The 11,858-nt window shown below is 46.3% G+C and overlaps 1 protein-coding gene and 1 pseudogene across 3 annotated transcripts in view; one reads left to right on the forward strand and one right to left on the reverse strand.

Annotated features, from left to right (window-relative positions):
• Positions 1-2,156: 2,156 nt before the first annotated feature.
• Positions 2,157-2,962, reverse strand: LOC110306052 (annotated as a pseudogene).
• A 4,825-nt stretch (positions 2,963-7,787) lies between these two features.
• The window catches only part of Meioc (meiosis specific with coiled-coil domain), a 20,366-nt gene continuing 16,295 nt past the window's right edge, over positions 7,788-11,858 (forward strand). Inside the window, exons 1-2 of one of the 3 annotated variants that reach the window (XM_021178152.2) lie at positions 7,788-8,285; positions 9,156-9,305. In XM_021178152.2, coding sequence (XP_021033811.1) covers positions 9,258-9,305 — 48 coding nt within the window. In that variant the 5' untranslated portion in view covers positions 7,788-8,285; positions 9,156-9,257. Of the gene's footprint in view, positions 8,286-8,321; positions 8,626-9,155; positions 9,306-11,858 lie in introns of those variants that run through there. The other 2 variants (XM_021178150.1, XM_021178151.2) reach the window with 2 other exon arrangements.

The raw sequence follows: 11,858 nt of genomic DNA on the forward strand, positions 1-11,858 counted from the left end.
TTAACATTACAGTTAGCCTTTGAGCACCATCTTATGGAGAAGTTGACTATTACCATATTAAGCCATGCCATATTAAAACATGGCTATTACCATAATCAGATTGGGCTTTGAGGGTTTTATGGCCTAACCCCACTTTCTGTTCCAGTTCTCTGCTTTTTTTTTTTTTTTTTTTTTTTTTTTTACATTGTATGAAGGTGTGTCTCTGCATTTTCAGTTGTTAATTCTAAATGCTGGCAGGATATTGGTATTGTCATTTCTATGGCCCATCGCTGGCCTTATATTTGTAAAGACTTGTCCCTCCACATGGTCTCGGGTACTTGAAGTTCAGACAGTCCTCTATGCCTAGAGGCAATCTAAAATTGTGTGAGAGATTGTCTCGCTACTGACGGCTTGTCATAAACAGCTGACGGCCAATAACTGGAGCAGGAAACGGAGGGCAGAGCTTCCTGGCAGGGAGAATGACTAGGGAAGAAAGAAGATGCGGGAGATTCAGAGAGATTCAGAGAATGGACACAGAAGGAACAGACATGGACCATGGTGGAGTAAAAAAGTATGGATCTAGCCATGCAGCAAGATAGTTGGGTGAAGTTAGGTGAGCTAGACGGGAGAATGCCGTAGCAAAATGCCTAAGCTTTAAACAATATTAAGACTCTTCGTCATTACTTATACCGCTGGCAGATCCAAGGAAGTCCTGCTATAGAAGCTGACTATTATCATATTAAATTATGCCATATTAAAATATGACTTACTGCATTCAATTATTCTATCTGTCCTGTGGAGGCAGATTGGGTTGAGATGCGCCTTCCGTCACATTTGTGCTGGGTGTGTATCACACATATAAAAATACTTACATGAGGAAGATCAAAGACTATTCCCCTCCTCCTCTTCCTCTTCCTCTTCTCCTCCTTGCCCCCCTCTTTTCGAGACAGATGTCTCACTCCTATGTAGACCAGGCTGGCCTGGACCTCACAGAGATCCGTTCTGCCTGTGCATATCACCCCCTGTAAGTTCTGGTATTAAAGGCTTATATCTCCATGACAAGGCACCTGCTTTATTCTATTTAATTTTTTTTTATTTTCAATTATTACAAGTTAAAAACCATTCTTAGCTTATGGACTATATAGAAATAAATGTCAGGCAAGGCTTGATCCTGAAAGTTGCCCTCTGACCTCCATGCTTGCACCTGTGCCTGTGTATACTGATACAAACACACACACACACACACACTCTCACACACACACACACACGCACACGCGCACATGCACACACACTCATACACTACTACTATTACTACTCCTGATCATGATGAACTTGAAAACATGAAGGGGCCCAAATACTTTACCTTTAATTCCAGCCTTTGGGAGGCAGAAGCAGGTGCTCCAGGCCAGCCAGGTTTACAGAGTGAGTCAGTACCGAGTGCAAGGTTTCTAGGGCTAAAAGTGAAACTCAGTGGTAGAGTACTTACCTATCATTTTATTCATGTTGACTTGAGTTCTAGTCCCTGCAGAAAAGAAAAACAATAGCAGAAAAAATTCTGGAAACTTTGTATTATTTATAAAATTTTTTGAGAGTACATATGTGTGTACCTGTGTAGGTTTGTGTGAAGGAATATTTACTGTCTTCTTTAATCTCATGTAGTTTTTGAAAGAGGGTCTTTTTTTTAAAGATTTATTTATTTTTATTTTATGTGCATTGGTGTTTTGCCTGGATGTCTGTCTGTCTGTCTGTCTGTCTGTCTGTCTGTCTGTCTGAGGATTCCTTATCCCCTGGAACTGTAGTTAATGACAGTTGTGAGCCTCCGTGTGGGTGTTGGGAATTGAACTTGGATCCTCTGGAAGAGCAGCCAGTGCCCTTAACTACTAAGCCATCTCTCCATCCCAGAAAGGATACTTTAGTGAAGCTAGGGTTTACCATTTCATCTAGACTGGCTGGGCAGCAAGCCCCTGGGATCCATCTGGCTTACCGGGGTTAAGGCATGCTTGGCTCTTATGTGGCTGCTAAGCATCCAGACTCAGATTCTTATGCATAGGTGGCTCTACCAATGGGGCCATCTCTCCAACCGTTCCATGTCTTCCTTTTTTTTAAAGGGGGTACTATTATTTATTATAACCAGGGAGAGCCACCCTAGAGATGCAAACAGCCGCATCCACCTTCCCTCAGGGGACAGATACACTACTATACTTGTCATGTAAGTCAGCTACAGTGTCACTGGACACCTGGATCCAGCCGTCCTCCTGCACGTGGTAGAGGTTGACTGCTCCTCCGGAGTAGGCATCTCTGTAGGTGGCTTGGTAGATGGCTTGGCAGGCCAGATCATAAACCTCCTCCACTTTTAGGTCATAGGAGTAGCCTCGATCCATAACGCCATAAGCATACACAAAACCAGACTCCACTGAGAAGGCGGTCCCAGAGATCCTGTTCCCCTCGCTGTCTACATAGTAGAGGCCAGGGCCTCTTTTATCCCAGCCACAGATCATGGTGCCCATGGACAGCCCCATGCCTTTGTACTGATACACCATGTTAATGAGTAGCTTGGAGGCTGCCGCGACCGAGATGCATTCCTTATTGCAAAGCTCATAGATTCGACACTGCCAAGCCAACAACCGCTCCCAGAAGCTGCAATCCGCTGCACCCCTAGCCATGGTGCCCAGAAGGTACCGGTTGATCTCTATCACTTTCTTCACCGTCTGGGAAGCAATATAAGCACCTGCTGTGGCCTGGGAATCCGCTGCAACAATGACTCCATGGAGAAACTTGAAGGCCAGGGTGGTGGTTCCGTGAAGCATTTCGACTCGCGGCTCTTCCTGGACACCTCAGCTTGGCACCGCTAGGCTCAGCCCCGCTAGGCTCAGCCCATCACCAGGACTCCCCGGACCCAAGTCCAGCAAATCTGCACCACCTGTCCAAAAAACCCGTGCTGAATCACCGGCATCGGCCGCTGCAACACGCTAGCCAGCGCCATGTTTAGCAAGCCCTTTTATTTAAAAAATGATTTTATTTTATGTTTGGTTGTTTTGCCTGTATCCATGTACTGTATGTATGCCTGGTACTCAAGGAGGTCAGAAGAGGGTGTTCCTTCTCCTGGAACTGGAATGACGGTCAGTTGTAAGCTGCTATGTGAGTGCTGGGAACCGAACTTGCAAGGTCCTCTAGAAGAGCAGTAACTGACCTCAACCACTGAACCACCTCTCTAGAGCCTACTCTATGTTTTTAAAAAAACTAGAAACAGGTAAAATTACCTTTAACATTGTTTTACCCAATTCCACATAGCAAAAATATCCTAGTTTCATTTTTTTTTGTTTTGTTTTGTTTTTCGAGACAGGGTTTCTCTATGTAGCCCTGGCTGTCCTGGCACTCACTCTGTAGACCAGGCTCGCCTCGAACTCAGAAATCCACCTGCCTCTGCCTCCGGAGTGCTGGGATTAAAGGCGTGAGCCACCAACGCCCGGCCCTAGTTTCAATTTTATCAATATAAAAAGTATTAATGAGATAGTTCACTTTTTGTTTTCAACTAAGTCTTTTTCTTTGGAATCCTGGGGTATACTTACCATTCACAGTACAATCTGTATTCCTCCTAGCCACGTTACAAGATCTCATAGCTACAGGTGGTTGGAGGTTACCATAGCAACGAAGCTGATCCATAAGATCGTTTCCGAGCCTTAGTTTGCATCAATAGGAAGGCTGGTAATATACACACCACTGGGCCACATCTCCACAGGTTCTCATTTAGTAAGTCTTGGTGGGGCCCAAACCCATGAATTTCTAACCATTTTCCCATGTGGTGCCGACACTGTTGGTCTAATGTTCACCTGTTGTAAATTGCTCATCTAGTAACTAGAAAACTAAAAACAAACAAACAAACAAACAAACAAACAAACAAACCCAGAAATGCAGTAAGAAGTCAGAGATACTTAAACAAGGGGTGAAAAGTGAACGTGGTGGCTGAGGGTGGAGCTTGGTGACAGAGCACTTGACTTTTTATATTTACATAAATATACATATTTATTTCCTATGTCGGGTGAGGGGTGAGCTGTGTGCCAGGGCACAAACATGAGTGTCAGAGGACAACTTTGGGGAGGTTGTTCTCTCCTTATGTCAAGTGGGTCCTAGGGATGGAACTCGGCTCGCTGGTTTTGGCAGTAAGTGCCAATGTTCTTTTGCAGTTTCTTTTGTAGTTGCTTAGCATGTGTGAGGCCCTGGGTTTGATTCCCAGCATGGCCAAAGAACATTGTTCAATAGTGAGATGTCACAACATGCTGAATCAAATGGCTAAAAACCAAAGGACTGACAACACCAAGCTGCCATTCTTGCTCATTGCTAGAGAGAAAGTAAAATGGTATCACTTTGACAGTGTCTTACAACACTATCATTTTCCATACAGTATAGCAGTTGACATCCTTGGTGTTCATCACATGACTTTAAAACCTGGGAATACAAAACCTGAACACTGATGTTCATAGCAGCGTAATTCCTAACTGTCAAATGTACCCTTCAGTAGGTTAGTGGATAGCACATGGAACATCAGGAGAGTGGAATGATGAGTGTTAAAGAGAAATGAGCAAGGGCTGGAGAGATGGCTCAGCGGTTAAGAGCCCTGACTGCTCTTCCTAGAGGTCTTGAGTTCAAATCCCAGCAACTACATGGTGGCTCACAACCATCTGTAATGAGATCTGATGCCCTCTTCTGTGTCTGAAGACAACTATAGTGTACTTTATATATAATAAATAAATAAATATTTTTAAAAAGAGAGAGAGAGAAATGAGCAAGAGGCTTGTGGGTGTGCAACTTTAATCCCAGCACTCGGCGGGAGGCAGAGGCAGGTGGATCTCGGTGGGTTCCAAGATGTCATCATTTGGAAAGTGTGTGCCATGGTCATGGTTCTGTGGCCTATCACCATCAGAAGTCAACCTGTGGCTAATGTGGCAGAGTGCAAGGGAAAGTGAAGCCAGAGTGGGCTAATGAGCCTGAAAGCTTTGTGTTGAAGATCCAGGCTTGGAGGCCCTGAAGGAGCACAACCTAGATCTGTGAGGGCGGGGCGGCTGGTGGTGGCATCCAGCTGGGCTGATTGGGTTTTAACAATCAGTTGTCAAATAAAGGTTCAGGTTTCAAAAACTGAAGAAAAAAGAAAAAAAAACAAAAAACAAAAAACACTCCTTTCTATAAAGCCACAAAAAGGCGCTGAGGAATCCCCAGAGCAGAGAAGCAAGGGAAAGATTCCAATCTCCAAAGGGCAAATACTGTATAATCCTAGGTGAGATTTTGGAAAAGGGCAAAGTTATGAATAGTGTAAAAAGATCAAGGGTTTCCAGGGGCATGTCGGGAGGCTGCACGTATTCATTCGTGACGGATAGGTGGGACAAGGATTTATTTATTTATTTAAAAATTATGTTGTAGGTATGTGTGTCTGTGTTGGTGTGTGCACAAGTGCAGGCACCTGTGAAGGCCAGAGGGCTGTGGATTCCCCTGGATCTGGCGTTACAGGAGGTAGTGAGCCACCTAACAAAGGACTGAGACTAAATTCAAGTCCTCTTGCAAGGGTTGTCCACACTTTCTGCAGCCCAACATGAGACTTTATTTTAAGGCAGTGAAATATTTCATATGTTACCTCAAACAGGGACACATGTCATCCCACTGAAATTGCTCCAGCAAGAGTGAACTCTCCGTGGGCTGTGGATGGCAGTGGGAAGGGTGCATCAGAGATCTGTTGATTGATAGCAGGGGAGCAGTCCGGGGCAGGATGCTGGCGTTGGGAGAAGCTGCGTGTGTGTGTTGTATGACAAAACTTTCCTGGGGAGATGCAACACACATGTCTACTTACCACAGATAGGGAACTCCTGACAGTCCAAAGTACCAATACCACCAAATCCAACTTGCTGAACCAGTGAGTTTTATTGGGGTTACTTACAAGAATATGGTGAGGGGTTACTTATGGGAGCAGAAATTATTTAAAGAGAGCTGATTCACCGAGAACCACCCCAGCATGTGTGACAGCTTACAAAGCTGGGAACGTGGGCACACAATGCAGCCTGCGGGCAGCTAAACAAATTGAAAACTGTCCTTTCCAGTTGGTCTAAACCTCTTCCAGGCATCTTAGCTGGTTTCTGCTTCTCCCAGGCAGCAGTCTGGTGTGGGTTTGGCTTTTTAAAAAATCGTTGTTTATTTTTGGCAGGTTGGCTGTTCTGAGAGAGACTCTGAGCTTTTATGGCTTAATCTGGTGGGGAAGGGCCTAGTGATTCTGGTCAGGTTCCGGGACTTCCTTCAGCTCTTCTGAGTTGTCAGCCTTCCTGCCTAAGGGGCTTCCCTGCAGGATGGAATGTTTCAATCTCTGAGGAAACTGTTATGGAATAGCTTCCGTGTGGAGGCCAGACACCTACTTCAGGTATCAAAACTCAGATGCTAGCCACCTTATACTTAGACATTTTGTTTTGTTTTTTTTTGAGACGGGGTTTCTCTGTGTAGCCCCAGCTGTTCTGGTATATGCTCCATAGACCAGGCTAGCCTCAAATTCAGTGAACTGCCCCACCCATCGATCATTTTTTAAGTTTAAGAATTACATCAGAATCAGGCAGTTGATGCATGCTTTTAATTCCAGCACTTACATCAGAGGCAGGTGGTGAGTTTGAGGTCAGCCTGGTCTACAAAGTGAGCCCCTGGAAAGCAAGGGCTATGTAGAGACTCTCTCTAAACAACAAAAAATTAAAAAAAGAGCCGGGTGTGGTGGCGCACGCCTTTAATCCCAGCACTCGGGAGGCAGAGGCAGGCNGATTTCTGAGTTCGAGGCCAGCCTGGTCTACAAAGTGAGTTCCAGGACAGCCAGGGCTATACAGAGAAATCCTGTCTCGAAAAACAAAACAAAACAAAACAAATCTATTATATGGACATATATGTTTATCTATCATGTGCTTATCATATGGATGTATATGTGTATGGAAGTACATGCAAGACAGAACACATGTGGAGACCAGCAGACAACTTGGTGGAGTTAATTCTCACGTTGCATGATGGCTCATACTCAACCATCAGTCTTGCTTTTACCTATTGAGCCATCTCACTGTCCTCCACCTTGTCTTTGGAGATAGGTCCTTGCTGAGGAGGTACGCTGGCCGGCCAGTGAGGTCCCGTGATCCAACTGGACCTCCCAAGCGCTGGGATTACACATTTATTACGCCTGGGATTTTTTTGCCAGGGGTTCTGAGGACGATATTTAGGTTCTCATACTTGATGGCAAGTAATTTACTATCGCCCCAACCCCAAATCTCTTTTTTAAAGTTTGTGTGTGTGTGCCCATGCGCACGTACTTGCCCATTTGTGTCCGTGTTGGAAGCCAGAGTTTGATATGGTGTATTTCCTCGGTCATTCCCTATCTTGAGTTATAGATGGTTATGCATCTGAAAAAACTGTCAGGCTTGCGTGGGCCAGTAAACTCATCCCCCTAATCAACCTCATTAGTGCCCGAGCCAAATGAACATCTGATTAATCCCGGTGCGTCTCAAAATTTGATTTGAAGTGCAAACACCCTAAAACGCCTGTGTTTACTCCTTTAAAATTTCAGTGTCCCCCCCTTCTCCGTGCTCGTGCCTACACACATTTTGAGGACTTTGCATTTTTCTAAGACCCTAATCAGACTGTCATCATCTCGTAAGGTTGCCGGAATAGCTAGAAAACAGCAAACAGAAAACAACAACAAAAAACTCAAAACAAAACAAACAAATTCAGGGTGAAGTTTCCTTGAAAAGTCATATTCATATTTAATAGTCAAAACATCTTCACCCTAAAGGAAACCTGGTTCCAGGACAGAGGACAGCTCTCGCCATTTAAGCTCTACAAGGGTTTCGTTTCTTTGCCCTCTGAAAAAGGCTACAACAGTCTCTTGGGCTGGCGGCTCTGTGGAGTTCTGGGAACTAGGGGCGGAGAACAAGACCCAAAATGAAGAAGATGTTGGCCTCGGGTGGTCTCGGGTGGCCTCGGGTGGCCTCGGGTGGCCTCGGGTGCCGGGCAGAGGGCTTTCGGGTCATCGGCCTGTTGCTGTGCGATTTCTCTAATCTTCCAACCACCGCTACCAAGCCAGTAGGCGCGCGTGCCTCTCATCAGCCAATCAGCGGGCCTGTGCTCGTCCGTTCTGGCCAATCCCGAGCGAGCTTCCTTTGAGCGGGAAACATCTTCAGCCGTGGCCTGAGAGCAAGCCTAGGGCGAAGTCGGCTAACTGCTCCTTCTTAGCCTTGTCTCTGGGGGGCAACAGACCCTGGAGGCGGTCGCCCATTGGCTGGACCGCGGGCCAATGAGGGGTGCGAGATGAGGGGCCTCCTGGGCGTGGGCGTGGGCGTGGGCGGGGCGCCGGCGGCCGGTGCCTAGTCGCGAGGCGCGGGGAGCAATGTAACGGCCTCTTCTCCGTCGCACCGTCTCGGCTCGGCCCCCCACCCACAGACCGGCTCCTGGCAGCGCCGACGGCGGCTGCGGCAGCGGTGGGGTGCGGGCTGAGGGAGCTGGGCCTCGACGTCCTCCCTCATCCCCGTACCCCGGGAGCTGTTAACTAGCTCAGGAGGAGCTGGGGGGGCCCCCATGGAGGTGAGCGGCGGAGACACCTGCCGGCCCCGTCACCCCCAAGGCCTGAGGGAGGGAGCTGAGGTAACTGGCGGGGGTCAGGGGGGACTTCGAGGATGGCGGCCCCCGGGAGAGACGCTGAGGAGCAGGCGCGTCCCTCTGCGCGCTTCTTCTTTAAGGAGGCCGGGTGGTGGCGGGGTGGCGGGCGGCGACACGGGAGATTACGGGTCGCGGGTGGGGGAGCCCCAACATGTCGTCGGGCCGAGTCGCGAGTGGGGAAGGGTTGCGAAGTCGCGAGTCTGGGCGAGGGTTGACCTCCCTGAGGCCTTCAGAGCGGAGGCGCCACCTCGGCCAGCCTGTCGAGGCGCAATGGCGCCGAGGCGTCTGTCAGGGCCGTCGAGGGCCGCCGCCGCCGCCGCCGCCGCCGCGCGCTTCTCAGAGCTGAGGCGCAGTGACGGGGTGGGGAGGAGGGCTTGAAGAGGAAACGAGGGACCGCGGTGGGGGTGGGGCCCGAGTTAGTGTCCCCCTAAGGATCTGCAGTTAGACGGCCCCGGCTGCGGCCCCAGCTGCGCGGCGCTCCGTGACGACCCGGCGTTTCACCCGTTTCCGAGCAGCCGAAGGTGGCGGCGGCCGCGGCGGCGTTCCGTGGAAGCGCGAATCGGTGCTGGAACCTCAGCGTCGACACCAGCAATAGATTATCCGACGTCTTCAACAGCATGATGCTGACCGGCTCGGCGCCCTTCTATGATTGCTACAAGTCGCAGGTCCATTACCAAATTCAAGACTTTGCTTGTCCTCCCCCCCCCCAGCCCTCCCCCCCAATCCTCTCCCCACCCCGCTCCCTTTGTAGTCTCCCGCCACCAAACGCAAACCCAGGACCTTCAGCTCCAGTCCCATACATGTTGAAAAAACTCCAGTCAGAATTAGAAGCTGGGGGAAACGGGCTCCTCTTTTTATTATTATTATCTAGTTCTATATAGACACCACAATTTTTTAAATTATATATATATGAAATTTCATATATATATATACATATATACATATATATATATATGTATATATATATGTATATATATATTATGGTGGAGGGGGCACGGAGACGTGGCATGATAACAGATGGAGGTTGGAGAACTTTTCAGTTCTCAGCGTCCACCACGTGGGTCCTAGGGTTTGAACTCAGGTCCTCAGGATCAGCAGCAAGCACCCTGCCGCCCAACTGACTGGTCCAGAGGAGAATATTTTAGAGTTTGCACAATACACACTTGGTTTTGAACATGGGGAATTTTTTTTTAATTTAAAAAAGAAATTTAAGCCAGGCAGTGTTGGTGCACACCTGTAATTCCAGCACTCGGGAGGCAGAGGCAGGCAGATCTCTTGAGGTCGAGGCCAGCCTGGTCTACAAAGCAAGTTCCAGGACAGCCAGGGCTACACAGAGAAACCCTGTCTCGAGAAAACGAAGATAATTTTTTTTTTTTTTGTATATGTATGGTAGTTTTGCCGGCGTTGCAAGCTGCCATTGATTGTTGATCCTTCAGAAGAGCAGCCAGTGCTCTTAACCGATGTGCAACCTCTCCAGCCTTCCAAGAAAAGATTTTTCATTGGCTCATTCCCTTTCTGTCCTTAGTATATAACATGTCAGTAATGTAAAAATTAATTTAGCAAGTAAGAAAGTTATTTAGCAAGACTAAATAATATTGTTTTATTTTAAGCATGTATTGTAATGCTTTTTAGTTTTTAATTTCAAACATACTTGAAAATTTAAAGGTAAATTTTTTTTATACCTTGAATTTTTTTTTTTTTTTTTTCCTTTTTTTTTGATTTTTCGAGACAGGGTTTCTCTGTGTAGCCCTGGCAGTCCTGGAACTCACTCTGTAGACCAGGCTGGCCTCGAACTCAGAAATCCGCCTGCCTCTGCCTCCCAAGTGCTGGGATTAAAGGCGTGCGCCACCACTGCCCGGCTTTAATTTTCTTTACAGTGTCTTTAATTACACGCTGTTTACCTCACTAAAACTTTGGTTTGGGGTTTTGTTTTGTTTATTTGTTCTGGCTTCTCAAAGCACAGTTTTATTTCTCTGGTGTTGCCCTAACTCTCCTGGAATTGACTCTGTAGACCAGGGTGGCCTCCAACTCAGAGATCTGCCTGCCTCCTTAAGTGCTGGGATTAAAGGCATGCGCCTCCAGGCCTGGCAAGACAAAATTTTTATAAATCAGGCATAGAATAAAGTTTTTAAGAGTGTGTATGAGTGTTTTACCTGCATGCTTTATGTACACCATGTGCTTCCCTGTAAAGGACAAATGAGGCAGTATTTCTAGAACTGCAGTTACAGATTGTTGAAAGCCGTCATTTGGATGCTGAGAGTTGAACCTGGGTATTCTCCCAAGAGTAGCAAGTACTCTTACCTGCTCAGCTATCTCTCTTGCCCCCTGCAAATTCTGTTAGAAATTTTTTTAAGCAGGTCATCAATACTGATACATTTCTACTTATAACAACTCATAGGAATAATAACTTAATATATCTACTGTACAGATTGAGAAATTGAAGTTTGATTTATGCCGTATACAGAATCCAAATCTACCTTTCTTTCTTTCTTTCTTTCTTTCTTTCTTTCTTTCTTTCTTTCTTTCTTTCTTTCTTTCTTTCTTTCTTTCTTTCTTTCTTTCCAGTATCATTAAAGCCACGCTGGCCTTTAACTGAACATGATGATGAACTTTTGATCTTCCTGCTTTTACCTCTGTAGACTTGAGATTACAGGTGTCGCCACCACCAGGTTAAGGAATGCTAGGTTTGAACTCAGAGTTTTGTATATGCTAAACAAGTGCTCTGACAACTGAGGTATATTCCCAATTCCTGAAATCCAGCTCTTTCACTCCCTAGACCAGACTCCTTCGCTATTGCCTATAGTGTCTTTCTCCTAAAATTTACTTGGAACTAATTCCATTTAATTATTTTATGTATATAAAGTATATAGGCAGTATAATTAACATTTACCCAAATATTTATATATTACCAAACTTTTATAAATATTTTATCAGGAAGCTATCCATGTATTTCTTACCATATTACTTTAGTTGATTGTTTTTATCAAAAAGTACTTGGCCAGGGGGCATATAGCTAAGTTGGTAGAATGCTTGCCTCACATGCACAAAGCTCTGAGTATGATCCTAGCATTGCATAAACTTGGTATGGTGGTACCAACTTAGAGTCCTAGTGCTGGGAAGGTAAAGGGAGAATGATCTGAAATTCAAAGTCATCTTTAGTTTTGGTTTTTGGTTTTTTTGGGTTTTTTGTTTTGTTTTGTTTTGGGTTTTTTTTTTTT

Source organism: Mus caroli, chromosome 11 (assembly GCF_900094665.2).
Source record: "Mus caroli chromosome 11, CAROLI_EIJ_v1.1, whole genome shotgun sequence".
NCBI classification, from domain to species: Eukaryota; Metazoa; Chordata; class Mammalia; order Rodentia; family Muridae; genus Mus; species Mus caroli.